The sequence below is a fragment of the Xiphophorus hellerii genome, chromosome 17, assembly GCF_003331165.1.
Source record: "Xiphophorus hellerii strain 12219 chromosome 17, Xiphophorus_hellerii-4.1, whole genome shotgun sequence".
Classification (NCBI taxonomy): Eukaryota; Metazoa; Chordata; class Actinopteri; order Cyprinodontiformes; family Poeciliidae; genus Xiphophorus; species Xiphophorus hellerii.
Window position 1 is genome coordinate 14,834,743 of NC_045688.1, and position 23,293 is coordinate 14,858,035.

The 23,293-nt window shown below is 40.5% G+C and overlaps 2 protein-coding genes across 3 annotated transcripts in view; one reads left to right on the forward strand and one right to left on the reverse strand.

Annotated features, from left to right (window-relative positions):
* The first annotated feature begins 3,456 nt into the window (after positions 1–3,456).
* On the forward strand, positions 3,457–11,729 carry LOC116736883 (uncharacterized). 2 transcript variants are annotated; one of them, XM_032589742.1, is made up of 9 exons: positions 3,478–3,738; positions 4,212–4,556; positions 4,711–5,055; positions 5,621–5,719; positions 6,765–7,091; positions 8,598–8,924; positions 10,069–10,398; positions 10,947–11,273; positions 11,340–11,729. In XM_032589742.1, exons 1-9 carry the CDS (start codon positions 3,702–3,704, stop codon positions 11,381–11,383), a joined length of 2,181 nt encoding a protein of 726 aa, XP_032445633.1. In that variant the 5' UTR covers positions 3,478–3,701; the 3' UTR covers positions 11,384–11,729. The 2 variants fall into 2 exon arrangements, with proteins under 2 accessions (XP_032445634.1, XP_032445633.1); XM_032589743.1 differs by lacking the exon at positions 11,340–11,729 and having other exon boundaries at positions 3,457–3,738; positions 10,069–10,402; positions 10,947–11,167.
* A 1,657-nt stretch (positions 11,730–13,386) lies between these two features.
* LOC116736683 (copine-8) overlaps positions 13,387–23,293 on the reverse strand; it is an 87,506-nt gene continuing 77,599 nt past the window's right edge. Inside the window, exons 17-20 of the mRNA XM_032589313.1 lie at positions 23,064–23,166; positions 20,720–20,777; positions 20,497–20,570; positions 13,387–18,893 (exon numbers count right to left, since the gene is read on the reverse strand). Of these exons, the coding sequence (XP_032445204.1) occupies positions 18,705–18,893; positions 20,497–20,570; positions 20,720–20,777; positions 23,064–23,166 (424 nt within the window). The 3' untranslated portion in view covers positions 13,387–18,704. The remainder of the gene's footprint in view (positions 18,894–20,496; positions 20,571–20,719; positions 20,778–23,063; positions 23,167–23,293) is intronic.

A 23,293-nucleotide genomic window follows, 5' to 3' on the forward strand; every position in this document is an offset into this window, starting at 1 on the left:
TGAAGCTATTAATAGCGACTCGAGGCGTTCAAGGCCTGTAAGAAACAGAACAAGTCGCATTTTTGAACCACCATGAAATGCTTTCCTGAACATTTTGTTTCCCCCACATACGCGGTCCTTAAAATTGACTGCCATCTGAACCTGCTTTGCACATTTAAAGGCTGAATTTTTTTTTCCCGACCCTCCTCCTTTGGAAAGTTGGGGTGAATCCATTAGAGCTCACTGGACATTTAAATCCAGTGCTAGATAAAAGAGGCTACAACATGGTCAAGGTGGGTTTATAAAGCCAGCTGGTAAAGAAACGTGTGACCTAAAGAAACAATTGCATCGACTTACCGATTTTGCCGCCATTTCTCATATTGAAAGACTTAATTCAATATAAGATTTACAATGTAAATCTTTGCTTTTACATTATATAGCCAAGATACAAGCCAACGTAAAGGTAAATAAATTATTTTATTTTATTATTTACCTTCTGTTTTCTCCCTGGAAACAGCAGAAAATATGAAACGGCACGCGACAACATTAAAACGCTGTGTAAAAATAACAAAAGGTGACTTTGAGCTAAATTGTGTCACTCCTCAGTATCGTTTTATCTATTTTTTTTCCTTTTCGCAGAGCTGCAATTTGAATTCACGTCGTAATAATTATTAATAATTATTAATAATAATTATTATTATTATTATTTATTTTATTTTTTTTATCAGGCCAAATGTGAAGCCAGCTAAGCGAATTTGTTTTGCAAATGAATGCTAATAGGGATCCTTAATGAGGCAAATTGAGCAGCCAATTTCGTCTGCTTTCCAAACCTTCAGAGTGCGTTCACACGAGGAAAGGGGAGGAATGCCAAGAAAACACCTGACATCTATCTAACACACTGAAGAGGACTGAGGTTGATGGAGTGGGAAAAGCGCTTGATTATATCCGCCATCAGCTTGCCGTATTATCAGGCCGATATTGACATTTTTTTACAGAGCTCGGCTAGCTTTAATTTGGCCGACAGGAATATAAATGAGCGGTTTTGTTAAGAGTGAGACATATCTGGCACTTTAACATGCGACGACATTCTCCTCGTGACTCTTTAAAGTGATCAATTAGTAATAAAGCCTATTATGTGTTTGCAGAACGAGCCGGTGACAAAAATGACAGAGCTAATGGGGAACAGCCAGCCAAACACGGGGAACGTGAGAAAGCGTGGCTTGTTCTGAAGCTGGAAGCAAATGGAAAGCGAGTGGGAGATGAAGAAATAGCACTAATTGGGACCTTCAGGGATGCTAATAAAGTTGCCGCGCAAACAGATGCTCATATGGACAGCTGAATGTAGAAACTGTTTTGTTAATTGGAAGAAATTTGCTAGGAAGTTGTTGTTTTTTTTTTTATAAAGGAGGTAAGTTAGATGCAGAACCGGGAGCAAACTGCCAAGGAAAACTGCAATTAGAGGTGAGAAAATGAGCAGATTTGTATTTTTTAAAAAGAAACCTTTGCTGGATGGGAGTGCATTGTTCTGCTGTTTTAGAACAAATTAGATAAAATATTTGTTTGTGTGACCTTACAGCAGAATGATTACACATTTTGCTGGATGATAATTATTGCAAAAATATATATTGTTGCCTCGTGAATAACAGCGATGGCAAAATAAAGCAAGAAGAGATGATCAAATATCAATAAGCTTTCAATTCCAAGGAACCTTTTAACACTGGAACTGGAAGATATTGAAAATTTATAAAATAAGTCAACAAAACAACAGAAACTACAAAATAAAATGAATTATAAAGTCTCTGCAAATAAAACTGTCCTTCAGAAAAATACTTAGTCTGAGACCAAAACAGCAGAATAAAAAATTTTATCATCCAGTTTTTGGTAGCAAGAAAGGAAATAGAGAAAAAATAAACATACAAATGGAAATGACTGAGCTTGTTTTAATTTATCAAGCAATTCATTGATTTATTGCTTATTTGGGACAGACCTAATAATTAATAATATTTTCTGAGTTTGCTTTTTTTTTAAGGCTCTATAATTGCGTTTAAATGTTGCCAACAATGTTTTCTAATAACACATAACTACCTGGTCATATTAAATTTCCTTTAAGTTTCTAATATTTAACACAAAAACAGTTTTCTGGAGGAAATCCTGAAGCAGATAATACGCTTTGTAGATAATGATAAACATTTAGTAAAATGCACTTTACAACGTTTAGCCATTTTTGCCCGAGATAATAAAACCCACCATATCTATAGTAATATTATTTGTTGCGTGAATATTTCCTGCAGATGTTACTCGCCTGCGCAGACGAACTGCCAACAGAGCGCCGGCAGCAGGAACAGAGACGCAGTCAGAGAAGAAATCATTTCCTGGTCGCCTTTGTTTCTCCGTCGGAAACTCAAACTGATGCGATGTTTCCGAGAGGAAAACATTTAGTCGAAGCACCAAAACAGAAAAGTTCCATTTAAAACACGGCAACCTGCTGGAGGCAAAACTACAGTTAATGAAAGAAACTCGGAGAAGGTTTTAACTCACCTTCCTCACAGAGATGAAAACGGTGGAGTTTCTGTGACTGCATGTCTGTCAGGAAGCATCTCATACAGCAGCTAATTATTATTAATATTATTTATGTGAGGGGCGTGTGACTGAAAGAGCAGAAGCAGTGAGGAAGTTTTTGCCTGAATTGGTCTTTTTTTCTATTTCTTTCACTGGGTGTTGTAGTTATGTTGATTGATTAGTTTTGTTCTTTACTAGTTTAACTTTTAACAGGTTTTGTATGTTTACCAGGTTTTTATATCCTTATGGGAACCTATTTCTGTCTAATATGGAGTTGTGGGGACCACTTCTGTGTGTGGGGACATTTTCTTGGTCCCCATGAGGGGAAATTCTGTTTTGGGGTTAAGGATTAGTTAGGTCTGTGATGGCTAGGTGTAGGGTTAGGGCTATGTTAAGGGTTAGGCTGTAAAAAATGAATGGAAGTCAATGTGAAGTCTCCACAAGTTCCAAAAACACGACTCTGTGTGTGTGTGTCCGTCAGGTGTATCGGGAAACTTTCTTCACTCTTGCGTGTCAGAATGACAGGGTGGCAGGAAGTTAGTTTTGGTGTGGATCCATCTGCAGTTCAGCTGTTAAAGTCAGCAGAGATGCTCAGGTTAAAATATTCAACAGAAACGGTGAAACAGAAAGCAGATTTGTTTTTAGGGCTTGGTGTTTTCCTGAGCAACATTCTGACTCAGAGCTGTTTTTATCTTTCAGTTGCAGACATGAGGAAGAGACAAAGCTGCTGATGGACGGAGTTCAACCAACCATGAAGGAATGAAGACGATCAGGAGAGCTTGGTTTTATCTGAGGATCATCAGCAGCTAACAGGTGGAAACAGCAGAACGTCTCATTCTTACCAAAACCTGGTTCACACATAGATGTGGGTAGAATAGATTCCGTCTTAATATATATTTGTTTCAGTGATCTTCATAAACAAACAACTGAAAGTTCAGTTTTCAGCTGAGTGTTTTTGTTTCTGCTGACTGAATGAACACGTTGAACAATGTATTAAAAACAACATGATCACATGACCTGCATGGAACAAAATAGGTGTGTCTTCACTTTGACCTTACATTGACTTTTACCAGTTTACCGAATATGAAACTAAACATTTTCTCAGAGCTCATCAGTAGTTTCTGTAGAGGAGAAGTGTGACATTATTGCTCTGTGAGAGGAAGATGAAGACGTTGGTGATATTTGGGATCCTCCTGTACGGTAAGACCAGCTTCCTCTGATCAGCAGGTTGGACTCTCTGGGCCTCGGTGAGGATCATTTCTGAGTTTCAGCTCATTTCTGAGCTGAAACTCAGAAATGGAACCTGAAACACTTCAAATGGCTCAAACCTTCAGGCTAGCAGAATGCCATGACCCGTTCACCAACAGGTCCCAGTGAACCACAACGATGACCAGAACTGGTCTAGGGTCAGGCGATGGGTCACTAACATCTCTGCAGACCCCCCACATCCTGGACACCAACTGTTCAGAAGTGTTTGCTTCCATCTTGACGTCCTAATTTTTCACGTCGAGCTGAAATCTCACAGATGAAGCAGATTTTAAAATTAAAGTAAAGATGTTTGCGAAGGAGAAACTAATAACTGGTTGTTCCTTTCTTAGCAGCAGCTGCATTCCAGTGATTGTGGAATTATTTAAATGTCTGACGGTGTGATTTAAATGTGTGTGTGCCGTTAGCGTCCTTAAGGATCCAGGCTGCAGTGATTGAGGTGTTTGAGGAGACGCAGTCTGTCCTGCTGCCCTGCCTTTATGGGGGAGTAATTCCTGAAGATCCCTTCGTTATCTGGACTCGTAATGATCACAACTCCAAAGTTTTCCTCTTTCGACAAGAAGGCAGCGATCCAGAACAACAGAACCAGATCTACAGAGGAAGAACATCAATGAGTCCTGATGCTCTGGAAACTGGAAACTACAGCCTCACCTTCAGAAAGCCTCAACTGACTGACAGTGGAAACTACATCTGCAGCATCACTGATGGAGTAAAGACGCTAAAGCTGACAGAGGTTCAGCTCAATGTCAAAGGTCAGTTATTTCGTACATGTTAATATCCAAACATTTAAAGAATGATGCACAGAGTGGTGAATCAAGAAGAAGGCCATCAGATGCCATGTGTGACAGAGAACCTTTAAATACAGAGCAAAGAAAACTCAACATGAACACATCGATGTCTCTCCAGATGTCCAGGTGAAGGTGAAGGCGAGTAGAGATGCAGAGTTTGTCGTCTTGCCCTGCAAAACATCTGCTGGTTTACCCAAAGACACCAGAGTGGAGTGGACCCGATCAGAACCAGAATTTATGTTTGTCCTTGCGTATCCAAACACAAGCGCACGGAATGCAGAAAGGGACGAGCATTATCGCGGCCGCACTGCCATGAATGAAGACCTGCTGAGAACCGGAGACGTCAGCCTGACCCTGAGAAACCCCACAGCCAGAGACAGCGGACGCTACGTCTGCACCGTCTACAGAGACAAAGACATCCTGAGACAGAAAGTGGTTCTAGAACTGGTTCCACTGGCTCCAGGTACAACGTCTGAGCTTATAGAGGAACAAAAGTGACTAACTCACAGAATATGTATATAAATAACTCACAGGTCTCAGATTCCTTACTGCTACGGCCAAAACATGGAGAAATTTATTCACATCTGCAAATCTTATTAATCATTGAGTCTCAGCTTTACAAATATCTAAAATCTGCCAACTTTTGCTGAATACATCACTTTTTATAGGATTTCCTCTCTGTTGATGTGTATATTGGTGTGGCATCATTTCCTCCCATTTACTCAATTATCCTGGCACAATTCATACTATATGTGTATTGGATTTTCCTGGAATCGAAAACATCTTCCTTCATCTCAAGAAGCTCAACTAACACTCAGTCAAGTTGCTTCCTTATCTGACCAAACAGAAATTCACTTTCGGCTCCAGTCGGTCTCTGCAAACATTCTTTCCCAGTTACAGCTGAATCTGTGCCATAACTTTTTCCGTGCACAACAGCGTTACAGAAAAGGTTTTCTCTAACAATCTGCAGGTAAAGGTCAGAGGTCAAAGCTCTATCTCCAGGTTATGTTGTCTCTGCTTCTCCACAGAGGGTACACCCATCTGGGTCACAGTTTTGTTGGTGGTTCTCGTGGTTCTTGGATTAACTGGAGGTGCTCTATTTTATTTCCGCCTCTATTTCATACCAGGTAAGTTTGAACTTCTACAAAATGCCTTCAGATGCTAATATCAGATGCCTTGTTAGAATCTCTTTAGCAGCTGGAAGAGATCCAGTTCTTGGTCCTCGTCTTCTTCCTTTTAAAAAAAAAGGTTAAAGTCTTCACTTGTTATTTCTTGTTCATAGCACTTATTTTTAATTTTTAAGATGATATAAAAACCATTTAATAAATAACTCAGAAAAGCCTTACTTGCCTTTTGATTTAAACCTGTTGTGTCGGAGTAGAGAGGCCTTTTAAGATTCTGGTGCTGAAGGGCATAAAGTCTGGAAGTCCAGCTCCAAACTCATGATGGAGCAGACAGTCAGTTCTTTACACCCAGGATGCTCATGTGTAGTTTGTAGGTCATAAAGTGCGAAGACCTCTATGTCAGGGTGTACTTGAATCCCAGTAGCTCTTCTACCTGGAGTGTGGAACCGTGAAGAGTCTGTCTCAACTCTTCGATAGATACGTTTCTTTAGAGGATCCAAGTGAAGTGTCTCGCCCAAGGACAGCAACAGAGTGGGAATCGAACTGGCAACCCACCGATTGTAGGGTGAACTCCTATCACTGTCTTCATCATCATCCCTTAACATTAGTTGTAAACGCAGTTCTTCATGCTGCTGCATGTGCTGCTACTGTTGGTTCAAGAAGAATCTCATGAAGTCATTTCTGCCGAGAGAAAGGATGATCAGTGGATCAACAGAGCTCTGACTCTGTAGACTTAGCAACTGTACTAAAGATAAATGTAGAATTATTCTTATTCTGCTCTATTAATGATAAAAATACATTAATATTTGGTAGCTAACAGGATTTTCACCTGAGATGGAGAAACAACTGGATAGAACATAACAATAGTAGCTAAAGCTAAGCTAGCAACTGCTTACCACACCAGAGGAAGAAAATAGTGAAACATGAATTTCTAAACGTAAAGCAAAGCAACAGAAAATGTGTTTTAACTGGTCCAGGAAATGTCTTTCGCTCAGCATTTATAACCATTTATTAATCAACCATTTCTGACTCCTCTGTTGTCTCTCAGTTCAACAGGTGACGGTGGATTCAGGGGCAGAGTCGGTCCTGCTGCCCTGCAGAACCACAGCTTTCCTGCCCAGAGATGTTAGAGTGGAGTGGACGAACAGCAAAAACTGGAAGGTCTATGTGTATGAGTATGGTACTGATCAGCCTGGAGTACAGCATAACCTCTACAGAACCAGAACCAGGATGGATGAAAACTTACTGACAACAGGAGACCTCAGTCTGACTCTGAAATGGCCCACTGATAAAGACAGTAAGATCTACACATGCAGCGCCTCCAACAGGGATGGAAAGATCCTGATGAAGAAACAAGTTCAGCTCCATGTCAGAAGTGAGTTCAGTAGGTACTTGATATTTAAAATTTACTGCAGCCTGGCTGTTGATGCAGGTTAAAGGTCAACCTGCAGATGTAAATATAGACATGCAGCTCAACCTGTCCTTATTTCTAAAATGCTTTACATCCCATTACTTCCTGGATTAAAATACACATTTTTAAAAATATCAATAATTTTATATGAGATAACGTAAAATAATGACATGTAGAACAACTAAGAGACCCGCCGCCATTATTGGAACAATAGTTTAGTAAAAAACAGTGTGGGAGGAGCAAGAGCAGCAAAAACAAAAAACCTCCAGTAAGTAAATAATTACAGCAAAAGACATGTAAACCTTTTATTTATTTTCACTGCTCAATCAGAAGAAACATATTAACAATAACAATCAGACCGCATGTTATTTCACTGCTTTGGCTGAATCATGACAAACTGCCTCATTGTGCCTTAAATCAAAGCTGCTACATTGCTTTGATAGAGTTAGCTTTTTTGTTGAAGGAAGCAAATATCTCAATTATATTTTGCCCTTTAACTCTTTCATTAATGAGAGGAGTTTTAAGTGGGAGGGGCTGAGAGCACAGGGGCTATTGTAGAGCAGCTGACAGTAAAAAAAAAATAAAAATAAAGCTGGCCTTACTTCTTACCATCTTCAATGTGGATCCTTTAAAACCATAAAATTAAATCTGAATATTTGTCTAAAAACTCTGGTGCTTTGAGCGTTAAGTTTAAGTTATGATATTTCCCAGATATTCATATCTGTTGGTTCTCAGCCATCCAGATCATTTTAAAAAAGGTTTTAAAATAAAGCAACTTAAGTTGTAATTTAAATAACACATAACTTCCAATGACAGCCACCACAATAAATCAATATTTATGAGGAATTTAATTAAGTGGAGTCACTCATTAAAACTTGTTTTTATTTAGAGCCTTAAATTTTTGTAAAGGTGTAGCAGAGATTAGATCAGTGACACTGAACCAAACTCATATCTACACATTTTAATTTTAGTTGGACTTCTATAGATCTCAACAGTTTACTAAGAAAAACACACATCTGATTTAATTTTTGTTAATTGAATGTAGCTTGAACACATTATAAACATTTTAAACCACATGTTACATTTCACTGTAACTTTTCCAACCCTCCCCTCCCCCAAAATTACGCTTAAGAAATTTCTGTTTATTGTCCCCCTCCCCAATAATGAAAGACTGTCACTGGACTGTCACCCAGTGACTGCTGGAGAAATTCAGAAAATACACATCAAGAGGTTTTAAGCTTCACAATCATCTGAACTGCAGATGATTGCACTTCAACAAAAGCTTGTTAATCAGCTAAAATGAAAATTAGTTGCTGCTGAAGCAGAGAAACATCTAAAACATGCCGTGTACATCACAGAAGATGTTTTAACCGCTATAGTCTGAAAGCAAACATGTTTTACCTCCAGGAAATGTCCTCAGAGCTGCTGCTATCTGTCTGTCTGTCTGTCCAGCTCATCTTGTCCTCTCAGTTCAACAGGTGGTGGTGGAATCAGGGGCAGAGTCTGTCCTGCTGCCCTGCAGAGCCACAAAGAATCTGCCTGGAGATGCAAAAGTGGAGTGGACGGACAAAGACAGTAAAAAGGTCCATGTGTATGAGAACGGTTCTGATCAGCCCAGAAAACAGAACCAGTTCTACAGAACCAGAACCAAGATGGATGAAAACCTGTTGGAGACTGGAGACCTCAGTCTGACTCTGAAACATCCCACAATTGGAGACCAGACCTTCTACACCTGTAGCATCTCCAACTGGGACGGAGTCATCCTGATGGTGAAACAAGTAAAGCTTCTGGTGAAAGGTCAGAGGTTAAAATGTTATTTATTGTTATAAGCCGATTGGTTGTGATCAGTAGTGTTGATTGACTCGTTAGAGCAGGGGTGGGCAATCCTGGTCCTCGAGGGCCGGTGTCCTGCAACTCTTAGGTGTCTCCCTGGTCCAACACACTTGAATCCAATAGCGGAATCACCTCCTAAGTGCAGTCAAGTTCTCCAGAGTCCTGCTAATGACCTCATTATTTGACTCAGGTGTGTTGAAGTAGAGATGCATCTAAAAGTTGCAGGAGACCGGCCCTCGAGGCCTGGAGTTGCCCACCCCTGCGTTAGAGGGTCAAAGGTCAATGCGTGTTTCATTTTGACAAAGTAGATCTAATGTAATGAATGGTAAAGTAAGCAGCACAGGTTAGATTCCTTTAATTCTAGGTTTATGAAGTGAAGAATAATTTGGGGCTAAACTGTAAATTTCTTCAAGTTCTGGTGGCCAAATACTGTTGGACTGCAATGATGCATAAACCCAATGTTGGGTTTTACAAAGTGAGTCTGAGCTTCTCTTGGTTCCTCAGTTGTTCCTTCAATAATTTTTGTATTTCAAAAATGTGTTTGTGGTTTTTGTTACTTTTACATTCTCTACCCCAAATACTGGATTACCTCAAATTTAAGGACATTAGGATTTTTTTATCTTTATTTCCTGAGTTACAAGTTGGACCACAGTTCACTTTGATAAGCTTCTCTAGAGAATTGAAGTGATAGAAACGAATCCTCATCAACCTGAAGTGAATGTTGAGGTCAAGATTTGGAAATAAGAGAACCTGACCGATGATTCAAAATAACGAAGGACCTGACAACCAGCAGCCCAGCAGCTCTCCACCCCTGGACCAGCCTCAGGGCCAAGCCAAAAAATAAATCTCATCGATCTGAGGAGATGCTGAACAGGACGAACCCTGCACTGCACTGCGATGAAACAGTGAGGGTCCATCGGATAGTCAAACCTCGGATTCAGGAAGAGCAGTGTGGTTCTGGTTCTGATTGCAGAACACTGGACCAGCTCTATACCCTCAGCCGGGTCCTGGGGGGTTCTGGGAGGCCGCTGTGGGAGTATGAGGTACCAGGCCCGTTCTTATGAGCTGCTAACTATAATGATCACTTTGTCCTCTGCTGTCCTCTCAGGTCAACATCAGATTACGGTGGATTCTGACATGGAGTCGGTCCTGCTGCCCTGCAGAACCACAGATCATCTGCCTGGAGATGCGAGAGTGGAGTGGATAAAGAGCCCAGACAGGAAGGCCCACGTGTATGAGAACGGTTCTGATCGGCCTGGAGAACAGAGCCAGTTCTACAGAACCAGAACCAAGATGGATGAAGAACCGCTGAGGACTGGAGACCTCAGTCTGACTCTGAGATGGCCCACTGATGGAGACAGTGAGATCTATACCTGTAAAGTCTCCAGCAGGAACGGAGTCGTCCTGATGAAGAAACAAGTTCAGCTGAATGTCAAAGGTCAGTGGATTACATTTGATATTTCTGTTCTGTCATGAACATTTTCCTATTTAAAATGAGACAGAATTTTAGCTAGATACACAGAATCAATAATTTTGCAGAAGATGCACTTTGCCAATTTATTAATTTATTCAAGAAGCTGAAAACGGATCCCCAGAGGTTCCCAGAGGTTGAGAGTGAAGCTAACAAAGAACATCAATTATTTTATACCTTCTTCACCATATATTCAGTTTCACCTCCTCTTATACAACATCAGCACCATGTACAAAGAGAAAACATCTCAAATGTCTGGTTTAACATTCTGTTTCTGTGAAAAACAGAGTTCATGCATGGTTCAAAAATAATAATCTTCCTCAATAAGTGAGTGAACAGCAGCTCTCAAAACCTAAAGTTTCCACACCTTAACTTTAAAGGCCAAACAAAGTTTAAAGTTAAAGCTTAAAGTTTTGCCATAATAGTATTTTACAGTCTGCTGTTTTCATTCAACATGCGTCAGAATGAGGGAGGATGCAGGAGGAAAATGTAAACTCACCTTGACCTTCTCTCAGACTGCCAGGTGGAGGTGGAGGAGGGGGCGGAGTCTGTCCTGCTGCCGTTCAGAACAACACCTGATCTACCTGGAGACGCTGGACTGGAGTGGAGAAAAGGAAACTACGTGACAGTCCATGTTTATCAGAATAACTCTGACCAGCCGGAGAAGCAGAACCGGTTCTACTTAAACAGAACCAGGCTGGATGAAGACCTGCTGAAGACTGGAGACCTCAGTCTGAGTCTGAGACGGCCCACAGAGAGAGACAGTGGAGAGTACAAATGTTTAGTCTATAGCTACAACGGAAATCTTCAGAGAGAGAAAACGGTTCTGCTCACAGTTAAAGGTTTGTTTCTTAATTTCTGTGCTTTTGTCTCTCTTTGTTTATCTGACCGTTTTTCTTTTTCTGCAGAGAGACGACAGATCCATGAAGGAACTCCACTGATCCCAGTTTGACCAGAGAGAGTCTGAGTGAAGGATCTGATAGATGAAGAGAGGACATGACTCCTTCCTCCAGACTCAGAGAGGATCAGTTCAACCTCTGCAGCTTTTTCACTCAAGCATCAGATCATAAAGAAAGCTATAGAAAGTTATTCCTGGTCATGGAGTCACAATGTGTGAGGGACTTTCTGTGTGAACATGTCTGCATCTGTTAGAAATGAATAAGACTGAGACCAGAGTCAATGTGAGACAAGTTCAAGCAGAACCAGACTGTTGGACACCAACGCAGAGTTAATCTCAATGATATCTTTTAGACCTCATTGGATTTTGTCTTTATTATATAGTAAATATTTTTGCAGTGACTAATTTTCTTTTTTTTTCTGTACTCCACCTTCAGACGGAAAATGTTTGTAGAGTTAAAGCTTGTTGCTGTTTGTAAGAAAATTCACACTTTCTATCACAAGAAGAGCTTTGGTCTAATTGACATGCTGCCAGCTCCGCTCCCATGTGGAAGTAGAGCTGTCCTCCGACAAGCAATCTGTTATTATGGCAGACGCAGCGGAACGAAAGTTACGACTTTAACTACGGTTCTATGAATCCTAGATGACCGCCAGAGGCGGTCCTTAAAGCACTGAATGATCGTTTTTGCGCATGCACAGGTTAAGTATCTTATACCAACATGATCACATGTGACCCCTGGTGACATCGGTAAGTCTGTATAGTCACATGTCAATGACAACTCAGTCCCTTAATCTTCTCTTGAAACAAGATGGTTCCGAGGGACCAAGTGCTCTGGCGGTCATCTGGGATTCATAGAACCGTAGTTACTACGTCTCTCTACCCACCACCGTATGCAAACGAGAGATAGCAGCAACATAAACTTTCAGAGTGGATGGAGACTGACCTTGAGAAGGAAGGTTAAAGGAAGGTTAAAATAACAGAAATAGGACCGTGTATAGGGTCCTCATGTCTAGCAGCTGTTAAAAACCTTCTACGTATCGGTGTACACCAGTGTGTGGTCAGCAGCCAAACCCAGAGCTGGAGGCGACTGGGATTGGGATGCAGGATCTGACCCCCCCGCTGTGGCAGAACGTCCTTCCTGTGAGAACTGCAACAGAGCCTGATCAGCAGTAGAAACCAGGTTCTCCAGGCCATAAGAGGACTAGTAGGACCTGATGCCCCTCCTGAAATGCTCTCAGGAGTGTTGGGCCTATCAGGGGAAGTGGTAGAAATGCGTAGAGCAGCACTGTCAGCCAGTCGTGTGCCAGTGCGTCCTGGCCCAGGGGACTGGCAGAGAGAACCAAAGCGGGCAATGTGTCGTCTCTTGGGACGCAAATAGGTCTACAGCTGCTTTGCCGTACCTCTCCCAAGTCACCCCCACTACCTCCGGATGGAGCCTCCACTTCCCAGGTGGTGGTCGTCCCCGAGACAGAATATCATCTGGCCCAGTCTGCACCCCTGGAAAGTGAGCTGCCCTCAGGCTGGCAAAAAGAGGGGCTGCCCAGGGTCAGCCTCAGCAACGTTATGGACCATGTTCCTCCCTGATGGTTGATATGAGAGACCACCAAATAATGGTCTAACCGCACCAGGACATGCCTTTCGTGCAGGCCTGGGAGGAAGTGTTGCAGCGCCCACTGCACAGCCTCCAACTCCAAGGCGTTGATGTGCTTCAGTGTTTCCCCATAGAGACCATGTTCCCCCAGCAATCTGTCTCTGTCGGTGGAGACAACATCTCGCCGACACGGCAGTGAGCCAAGTGGAACCTCTCTCATTGCATCTCGCCACTGAGCCAGCGATCCAAGGCATTGAGGGGACACCAGAAGTTTCCTGTGTCGGTGCAGTGTACGAGATGGATCCAGCTTTAGGGTTTTATTGCATTTATGCGCCATTATTTGAGGTAGTTCTCAGTGAAACTCTGATAAAAACTCTGTTAAAGGGTTAACAGAGGAGCCATATTGTGACGACTTCCTGAAGGCAGAGTTTCAGAAAGAGCAGGAGTTTTTAAAGAGACAGAGACCCAATTTCAAGGCATTTAATTACAAAGTCACATTCCTTTTAAATCACATTTGGCAGCATTTTCATTACAACTGAAGGTAACAGTTACTTGTTTGTGCTATAAAATGGCACCATGTGGCTGGAAAATACAAATTATTACTCCTTTAACAAATTCTAAAATCTCGAGGCCGATTATCAAAACGTTTCATCTTGCATGCAGAGATCAGGTTCCCCTGTAAACGACAGGTCCTCTGAAATCCAGCCAACTTGGCTGAACTTTGGAGGAGTAAGCCTCGTCTACGATGAACCAAATCATTTACAACATTTTAAAAAGTTTGGCATCTTTATGAGCAAATTCAAATCCTGGAACCAGCAAAACGACTTCCCACCGCTCAGAAGTCGGGGGCGTCATAAAAACATGACAAAAACAATTCGGATTGGGAAAATGAATCTCAGCGGCTGTGGAAGTACTTGCTGAGCTTCGAAGAACTTCATCAACCCCCATCAGATAATAACGCCATATTTGTGTGTTATTGCCTGACGGGGCATCAAATCGCAAAAATGAAGTATGCATTTCTTAAAAGATGAGAATTTTTTTGCAAAACTGAACCACAACAAATCAAACTTACACCATTGATGTGCTTTTGCATCGATGTGTGCGTGTTACTTCAATAACGGCAGGTAAACGGCAAAAGATGTTCACTGAACACTTCCGGATTACTGAAAGGCAAAGCAAGCCGAGTTTAATATGAATATTTATTTAAAAATCCATAGTTCAATACAGAAATAGTCATCTATGTATTATCAGACAATCAGTACTTCGCCATGCTTCATCTGATCAGTCACGGGTTCAGAAAAAGTACAAGATATATAGATTTATAGACTTTCTTTTTTTTTTTTTTAAATCCCAGAACTGAACTTTGTGCAAAGAAAACACAAGAAAGCAATAGAAACACCGACACAAAGTAGATACGGATCAAATCGTTTTCAATAAAACAGTTTTCTGAAGAAGGCATCGCACAATTCCAAGAGAGTCAGCGAAAGATTTAAGGCCATTTTGTACAGTTAATCCTTCATGTAGGTAATCTGTAGATTTCAAAACACTCGGTCTTCAACAAAAGGAACTGGTGCATCCCTTGTAAAACTGTACATGCAAACATAGTAGTGCACGTCGTTAAGAAGATATGACAAGCATACAACATATTATTTGGATATCTGTAGTAAACAAAAATCTTACTTGTGTTAACACTTCACTTGGTATAATAATAATATATATATATATATAAAAAGTCCTATAAATGTGCCTCGCACACACAGAGTAATTTACATGCACGCATACGCACACTTTCATAAACACACTTCTGGCTTCATGAATAGGCAGATTTAATGAGCTGTGCCACCGATATATATATATATACTGTATATATATATATATATATATATATATATATATAGGCCCAAAGACAAAGACAGCATGAGAAATTAAGCAAAAGGAACTAAAAGCCGAAGAGATTTGCTTCACATGTGAACTCAGGGCTGAGAAAAATCTCCGTCCTGATCACCAGTCGATGTGTAAAACATTCAGATCTACAAAATATCAAATTTTAAATTAAAATTTAAAGTCAGGCTTCTGGTCATAATATTTATGGAAGGACATAATTAATGTAGTCAATTACACATGAGATTGTATACATGGCTTTGTAAAAACAAATTAACTAAAACATCACACACCATGTGGTGATGTTAACTAGTGGCTGCCTGACCATCTTGGTATGGTTGTGTACCATAGAGTCCATGAGTGCCACCAAGTGGCCAATTAATTATTTAATGAAATAATAATAAAATGATTTAGATTGCTTGGCAACAGAAATGGAACCTCGGAATGTCGATATTTCGTCACGCCCAAACATTTTGTGAAAACTTGTACTAGTTGGTTAGGACATGAATCGCTTTAAGCAGTGTGTATTCAGGGTTCTGGGTGGCTCAGTTGGTAGAACACGTGTACCAAGTGCAGCGGCGGTACTAATCGATGGAGTTGTCCTGGGTTCAATTCCCAGTCTTGGGCCATTTGCTCCATGTCTTCCTCTTCTCTCTCCACCCTATTTCTTGTTTACACTATTCAATAAAAGGCCACTGGGGCCCCTAAAATCTGTATATATATAAAAAAAATGCCAGCATATATTCCTTTTTCCAGGTTTTCCAAAGTTTGGATCAGTTATAAAAGAGGTAAAAGATCTTGAGGTGATCTTCAGATATCTAAACAAATCCCTAAAAATGTCATCTCTGAAGCTTGTTTGTACTTTAAACGTTAGAAGAGATGAAAACAGTCGTTACCAACTGGGAAAAAGAATATTCTCACTGCCAATTCTTTTTATCCCTGTTTTATTGACTTAGATGTATACCAGGGCTTACATTTAGGGTCACGATTGTTTGGAATACGACCTTTGGGGAAATTAGAGCGCTACCATCCTACTCGGCATCACCTAGACAATTTATTTCAATTTTCCAAATGAAATGAAGCACCGACAGGCTGTCAGGAAACAGGTCACTTACCGCTCTACAGTCCTGGCTAACTTTCTCTGACACTTTCTTTTTAAACTAGAGTTGAACTTATAATAAGTAAAATACCTGAACTCTACCCGGCACAGTTTTACATGGCAAGTCAGTAGTCGAAGTTACGCAGAGAGAACATCAGAAACACATTTGCCCATCCAATCAATGCAGCCCGTAGTAAACCCCACAGTGCAGGATCAGTTTCCAGTTTAGTGCTTCTGTTTTACACCGGATCTGATGCGGTAATGAGCTGGTCATTTTGACCTGCTGTCCTAATGAGGTGTCCAGCTAAGCTTTGAACACAGCAGCTGTAGCTAAGCTACCAAACACACAGTTGGTTCAGTCAGACTGCTACAGTGACCGCACATGAGAACGAGGGAGAGAGAAAATGCCATAAGTTTGGGATTCAGAGGCAACTGTTGCAGGTCTGATTGGGGAATTGCTTTTTGAATAGGTAATTTCCCAATGTACTCTGTATTTAAGTTGTATTAAGCCTAAAAGATTGAATTTATCCAATTAAAAAAATATTTTGTTCGGAGTTTTATCTTATATTTCTCATTTTAACATTGTGTTGATACTCATCAAGCTCATAAATAAAACTTTTAGTAATATTAAGTACTTTATACCTGTGTGGAAAGATATTACTTCGGTAACCTTTTTATAATTTACCTGCTATTACGTTATTTCATTCAATCTTTTATTCTCATTCATCGCTGACAGCACAAATTGGACCGCATCCAACCCACATTCGCAACCAAAATAGAAGACATCAGTGTTAATTCAACGGACGTTGTCGGTGGATCACGACTCGCACAGACCATGGCACATACAAATACAAATATTAAAACTTGTGTACAAAGTTGTATCAAAGCTATAAGGTGTAATAAAAACCTGCAAAACGCACGTACATGCTCGCCACAAAGTACCAAAAGGAAAAACGAAAACCAAACGCACACAATGGGATAATTTAGATTTTCTATGCATTTTTGACCACTGGGCTCTTGTTGCTCAAACAGCATTTAGTTTGAGAGCAGCTGCTGAGGTGTTAAAACATGGCGGGAGGAAAGTGGCGTGAGGACACAACGACATGAAACCCCTTGGCCATGATTAGCAAGGAAGTTTGGAGGGAAAAAAAAAAAAAAAAAAAAGAGACTTGAATATGAAGACAGTAGCTACATTTCCATTCAACAGTCAATAATGCTACATAAAATTTAGAGTCGCTCAAAAGTGTTTCAAGTGCCGTAAATTTGGATTAATTTTGGAAAAACTGGACTTGGGGAAAACCCAAAAAAAAAAATCTGCTTACGTATATGAGAAAAGTAAAAATCTATAATGCTAGCAGTTCTGTTTAGCTTGGCTATGCTAGCTCACAAAAGAGTCAGCTGATGTTGGCAAGTTGCTGTAAAAGGGAATCTGTTCAAGGCTGTAGCGCTTTATTAATTTTGAAAACCTGGACTAGAGGTAACCAATATATACATCAGTGTGTACGACCAACTTAAGAATCAAACACATGCTAGCAGTCCAGTTCAGTTTGGCTGCGGACGGTAGGCTAGCTCAAAACAATCAGCTAATGTTGGAGGCTATCTGACATCAGCCTATATCTTTTTACCTGTATGAGTATCCATTGTAAACATCTTAATGCTAGCATCAAATAGAAAAGCTAGCGTTATGATGTTGTGGTACATTTCTAATATTATGGAAGGCTAGCATATTGTTAGCACAAAACGCAACTGATTCGTTTGACTATTTAATCAAACGCCTGGCGATGGGATTGTAATTCAAACATTTTTGAGTTGTATTCAACAAACAAAGTGTGTGTCGTCTGGGTTAAAGTGATGCACAAAACTTTCCATTATAAGAACAAACCTTTTGAACTTCAAAAATTAAAGAAATTTAATAAAAAATTATAATATTAAATAAATAAAGCACGGGAAAGAAGCATAAGTTGGATGGAAACACAGCTACTAAAAGAGTGAGAGGCACAAAGGAAGAGAAGTTTAAGTGAGACACAGGAATTTACGTCCCACAAACACAAGTATGGAGAAAAGAGGTAGTGCAGGGTCACTGTCTGCATGCACTTGACTGAGGCTACACGCATGCAAAAGGTTAATACAAACACCAGAATACAGTCCAGTACGGTACAGCACGGTACGGTACAGAAGGGCTACCAGGACCTGCACTGCAGCTACCTGACATAAAGCCAGGAGAAGATTACAACCTTTATGGTGAAACTGTATGTATATAAAAGTATCAACAGTAAAAATCCTCGCTAGCATTTACTGTAAACAATGAGTCAGAGAGAGAAAAGAGAAAGAGAAAATACATATTTCCTTTTTTTTCTTACAGAAGATTAAATGACTTCTTTTTTTGGTCTGGAGACATTCTCTTCACATTTTTTCCAGGCTAAAATCCAGATCATCAACTTCTTCACGTTTTTGCTTCTCTTTTCTCCGCACAGTTTGAATCTATCGGCTCTCTCCGGAGCTATTCTAGGTTTTCACTCGCACTCACACCCACACGATAGAAGAAAAACAATAAACATCCTATCAAAATCCAGACAATTACAGGAATGCTCGATAGTGGAAGTAAACAGACTCCTGCTGCGTTTTCCTTCTGAAGCACCTTTTGGGCCTGACATGCAGCTTCCTGACCGCGAGAAAACCCTCTTCCCCCTCCCGGGCCATCCATGACGGCAAAGCATAGAGAGCGGCTTTAAGGAGACGGAAGTATTTTGCGCGCTAAGTTCGGAGAACACCTGACTGTAAGACTTTTGACTCTCTACCGCTCCTTATATCTGGGTTTGGACGGGCTGCCCCGGCGGCGTGTAGGGAGGCGGCGCCGGCGAAGGCTTTATCCCCCGGGTCCGCATGTAGGAAAGGAACTGGTCCGGGATCTCGGCCAGGACGTCTTTCGCGAGCCGGGCCATGCTTAGAATGTGGTTCCCGCTTCTGTCGATGTAGTCTCTGAATGGAACAAACTGGGAAGGAAAAACGAACAAAGAATTACTGGAAAGACTCGGAGAAACTGTCAACGACATAAATGGCAACTCAGAGTTACCGCAAGTTCAAATTTCTTAGCATCTCTGGCTACTTCAATGCACACAAAGCCCTTAGAATATCTTCTTCTCTGCTAAAGGACTGGCAAATATAATTTCAAAGCATAGTTTTCTAGTGTACAGCAGGCGGCAAATGTGAAACAGGAAAATAAGCAATAAAAATGAATAAAAGTCAATCATATCATTTTGATTTGGGTCTAATTTTAGTCATTTGGAGAGACAAACAAAAAGGTCATGGCAGTTCCAGCCGATGCCTCAGGTTCAAAATTGTATGTCTGTTTTATTATGGTGCTGTACACATGTTTAAACATTTTTACACAAAATACAAAGAGGAGATGTGTGTAAATCCAATAATTTAACCACGAGTGTCACTTCACCTCATGACAAGGGGGGTGAAACTCCACACGTCTTCATTGTGATCTGACTGCACATATACTGACTATATGGTCTAAAACATGATTAATAGCAAAAAAACAAATCACAGATAAAAAATAGTCCTTTATTTTATTGGATGTTTCCACCTGCAGTAACAAGATCCTATTGCCATGTCATTTGGGCTAATAACTTGCTCATAATGAGACTCTGCAGGCTGAGCTGGAGCAATACTCCAAGGGTGAAACTAAGTTGTTTTTTCTTCTTCTTCTTCTTCTTCTTCTTCCCCGTACGAAGACACTGTATGTGTGCGTATCCGCTTATGAAAAAGCCGCCTAATGAGCATCTGTGTGGCTGTATGGGAGGGTGCCAGGCAGCGCGGTATGATGATGGTGGCATAAAGGTCACAGTCGAACAAACGGCTCAGTCTGACTGAACGTCTTTTCTTTGCATCGGTGCCGGGTTATAGCATGAATCCGACTGGTATTACTAGTGACGTTTTCCAGCGCAGCAGCACTAAAAAGGGGGGATATGGATATAGGTAGGAATGGACAAAAAGAAAGAGGTTGTAAATAGGGTTAAAGAAATGAGTGCTTAAAATATGAATGTTCAAATCTAAAGAATCCAAAATGCTCTCTTGGTTTTTTCAAACATGACATTAGGACAGGGAGTAGAGCTGAAGGTCTCTATTCATCTACTTTAATGAGAAAAGGCCAAGAGGTGGCTCTTTGTGTGCGTCTGTGTCAAGGTTTTCCAGTGAGAGTCTGGTGCACCCACGGGCGCCAGATTATGTCACAAAGTAAGGGAGGGAAGCAGGAAAAAATGCATACCTTACACACACTCCAGAAAATATCAAGGATGCATAATCACCAAATTATACACATAAAAACACATTGAACACATTGGAGTTTTAGTATAAATTTGGACAATATCACAGTTTCTGAAGAGGCACTTCGCTGAAAAATGAAGCAAAGAAGTGAGGATAAAATGGATACTGAAGCCAATATTTAGTGACATTTCTACAAACATGACCTCAATTTAATGACAACCTTAATCCAGAATGACCCCAACCACAGAACAAAACTGTGCTGCAACCTTAGACACAGATTTGAAACTGTCATGAAATTTGAGGTGGAGAAAAGGGACTGATTACCTGAACAATGTCTCTCTCTGCAAATCTTCCCCTGGATGAGATTCTGACTTCATCGCCATCCAACTCAACCATGGCTGAGAAGAAGACAAAGCGTTAAACCTAAATTATAAAGGCATAGCAAGTCAATTCTGGAGGCTGAACTCTAATCTAAGAGTGTAACTTGAAAAATGTAAAAGTATCCAAAGCTTTCTTATTTGTTTTTGTCGTATTAGGTATAGCTTACCATCAAATTCTGCTGGACCGACTCCCACAATAATAATTGACATTGGGAGACATGAAGCCTAAAACACAGAGAGGAAAAAAAAGCAGAGCCATAGACGATTAAAAGAGTCTCCCAAACTTTGCATTTGTTAAAGCAGGATATTTATCCCTCAAGTGTTTTTCAATTACACAAAGAAATCAAGTGTTAAAAGACCAGCTACTGTTAAAAGAAAAAGTTAAAAGTACAAGTTTAACTGGTTTAAAGACGGAGCCATAAAATAACCGCAGGGTTGCATTATAACACCTCTGACTAATAAACAGTTTGATCATCAGCTAAGCAACACTATTTGATCTCACGCTACAATTACCTCACCCCAGCATGCTTAAAGCTGAAAACAAAACTGACCGCATGACCTACTTTCTGATTGTCATGGCTAAAATTATCTTAGCGTCACTGCCTCACAGTCGGCTGATTCTTGAAAATGAAATATGAATTGACAAAAAAATGACGTGGGGTCCCAGCTAAAAGCAACAAGCCATGTTCTGAAGAAAACGTTCATAATAAACAATGAACTTAATCTAAATGTGATTAAATTAGATAAATTGTTCAGTCATCCGTATGGTATATTTTATTTTCCAATAAACACACAAAGGCCACGTTGATGTGTGGCGCTGCGCGCTCGGTCTGAGCGGGGGTCTGTGTGAGTGTTTGGTGCGCGCCTCCCTCCGCCTGTAGTGCCGTGTGGGTTGAGACGTCACAGTCACTCGTGTTACAGATAAGAAAGTGTACAAGAGCGGCTGACCTCACCGACAGCCTGCAAATGACACCAGTTTACGTCGTGTTTGTGGGTAGAGCTTTGAAGGGTGTATTATAGGGAGGATATCAATGGTGTGTGTGTGTGTGTGTGTGAGAGTTCAGTGTGTCTGAGTGATGATCTGACTTCAGGCAGAAGAGAGAGACAGATGATCCTATCTAGATGTCTTTTTTTTGTGTGTGTGTGTGTGTGTGTGTTTCCCCTCAGTAAACGTTCACCTACAGGCCTCTATTGCCTGTAGTTTGTCTTTTCCTTTTTCACCTAATATTGGTCCTTTCCAAGCGTTTTTCTCTATCGTTACGTCGGCTCTCTACGCTTCACAGCCCATGTTTCTTTCAAAGGCTCGGGTCGCTGGCTTCACAGGAACCCCTTCGCTTTGTTTGTACTCTTTCCTCTGGAGCTCGCTTTGAGTCGACAGTGATGGAGAGGACAGGGAAAGGGTGGAAAGCACACCGTTAGAGGAATATGCAACTAATAAAAAAACAAGAGAAGAGTAAAGGCTCTCTTGTTACATAATGTCTTTAGTGGCAAAGCAGAGAAAGGAAGATCATTTCTCTTGACAGCTTCTTTCCTTCTTCTTCGGTTCGACTTTTGCTTCTGGACGATAAAAATAACCGATAAACGCCATAATGTGTGATTTTTCTGACGTCTCTTTGTCAGTAAAGTTAGAAGCTGATAATTATCCACAAAACAAGCTGATTAGAAAATAGCAACTTGTTTTTTAGCTGTCATTCAGAGAGTGGAGTATGTAATCAGGAGCGACGGGGAAAATAACCCAGAAAACAAGACGGCAGTGGTGGATGTTGGTTTAATTAAAGTCTGAATCTGATGAAATATGCTCCAAAGGAAGCCGAGGGATCCAAAGAAAAACATGAAAAAATAAAAAATTAATGGCCGACTTCTAATGAATTCAACTGATGCTTTTAAATATATGAGTGGAAGTTATTGCTGATCAGATACTTAACTAATCTGATATATCAGACGTATATGATTTCTTCTTCTTGACGTATCTGGTGCTGGTATGTCGCCACTAGCGTGTAGACATTTTAAAGTTTTTATCCAGAACTACTCTTTTGAAAATGAAACCCAAGTTTCTGCTTGGGTTTGACAATGTTATTGTGCAAAGTCCAATTATTTCTTCATGTGTCATGTTTTCCTACTGAATAAAATAACTTAAATTATTATTATTTTTTTTTTAAAAAGATGAGATGATGCTACTGCAATAAAAACATTTATTTAAAGGCGTTTGTACAACATTTTACAAGGATTTCTAATAATCTTCGTGGACATTTTACTCAATCTATACGTAATTACTAAAAAAAACCCAGTTCGTGTCACATTGATCAACTCCATTTTTATAATAAAGTCCATAGCTTTCTAAAAAAATGTTTAATATGGAGTATATTTACTATATTTTATTGTATCATTCATTACGTTTACGAAGCAGAATCATTGTTGAGGGTAATTATGCTAGAAATCTGAGCTTTAGATTCTAAATGAGTTTCGAACTTTCCCGGTGGAGAAGTGTCGGCTACAGACCAGCTTACTCACATTGACAATCGACTCCTTCGTTTGGGCCATGTCCGAGATAACGCCGTCGGTGATGATGAGGAGCACAAAGTACTGAGAACCGTCCTTCACAGAAGAAGCATATCTGGGAATAGAAGCGCAAAAACATCTAGTTTTTAGCTTTGCACAACAGCCCAAGTGCTCTTAGTCTCTGGGTTGTGCAGAAAGAGGCACACCAGCGAGCTCAAAATCAACTTAAGGCTGAGGAGTGG

Bases quoted from the DNA above. Each gene is read 5' to 3' on its own strand.
- LOC116736883 (XM_032589742.1), top strand. From the start codon at position 3,702: ATGAAGACGTTGGTGATATTTGGGATCCTCCTGTACG. The intron at 7,092-8,597 runs GTGAGTTCAGTA...TTGTCCTCTCAG, and splicing joins AGTTCAGCTCCATGTCAGAA to TTCAACAGGTGGTGGTGGAA. The intron at 10,399-10,946 runs GTCAGTGGATTA...ACCTTCTCTCAG, and splicing joins AGTTCAGCTGAATGTCAAAG to ACTGCCAGGTGGAGGTGGAG.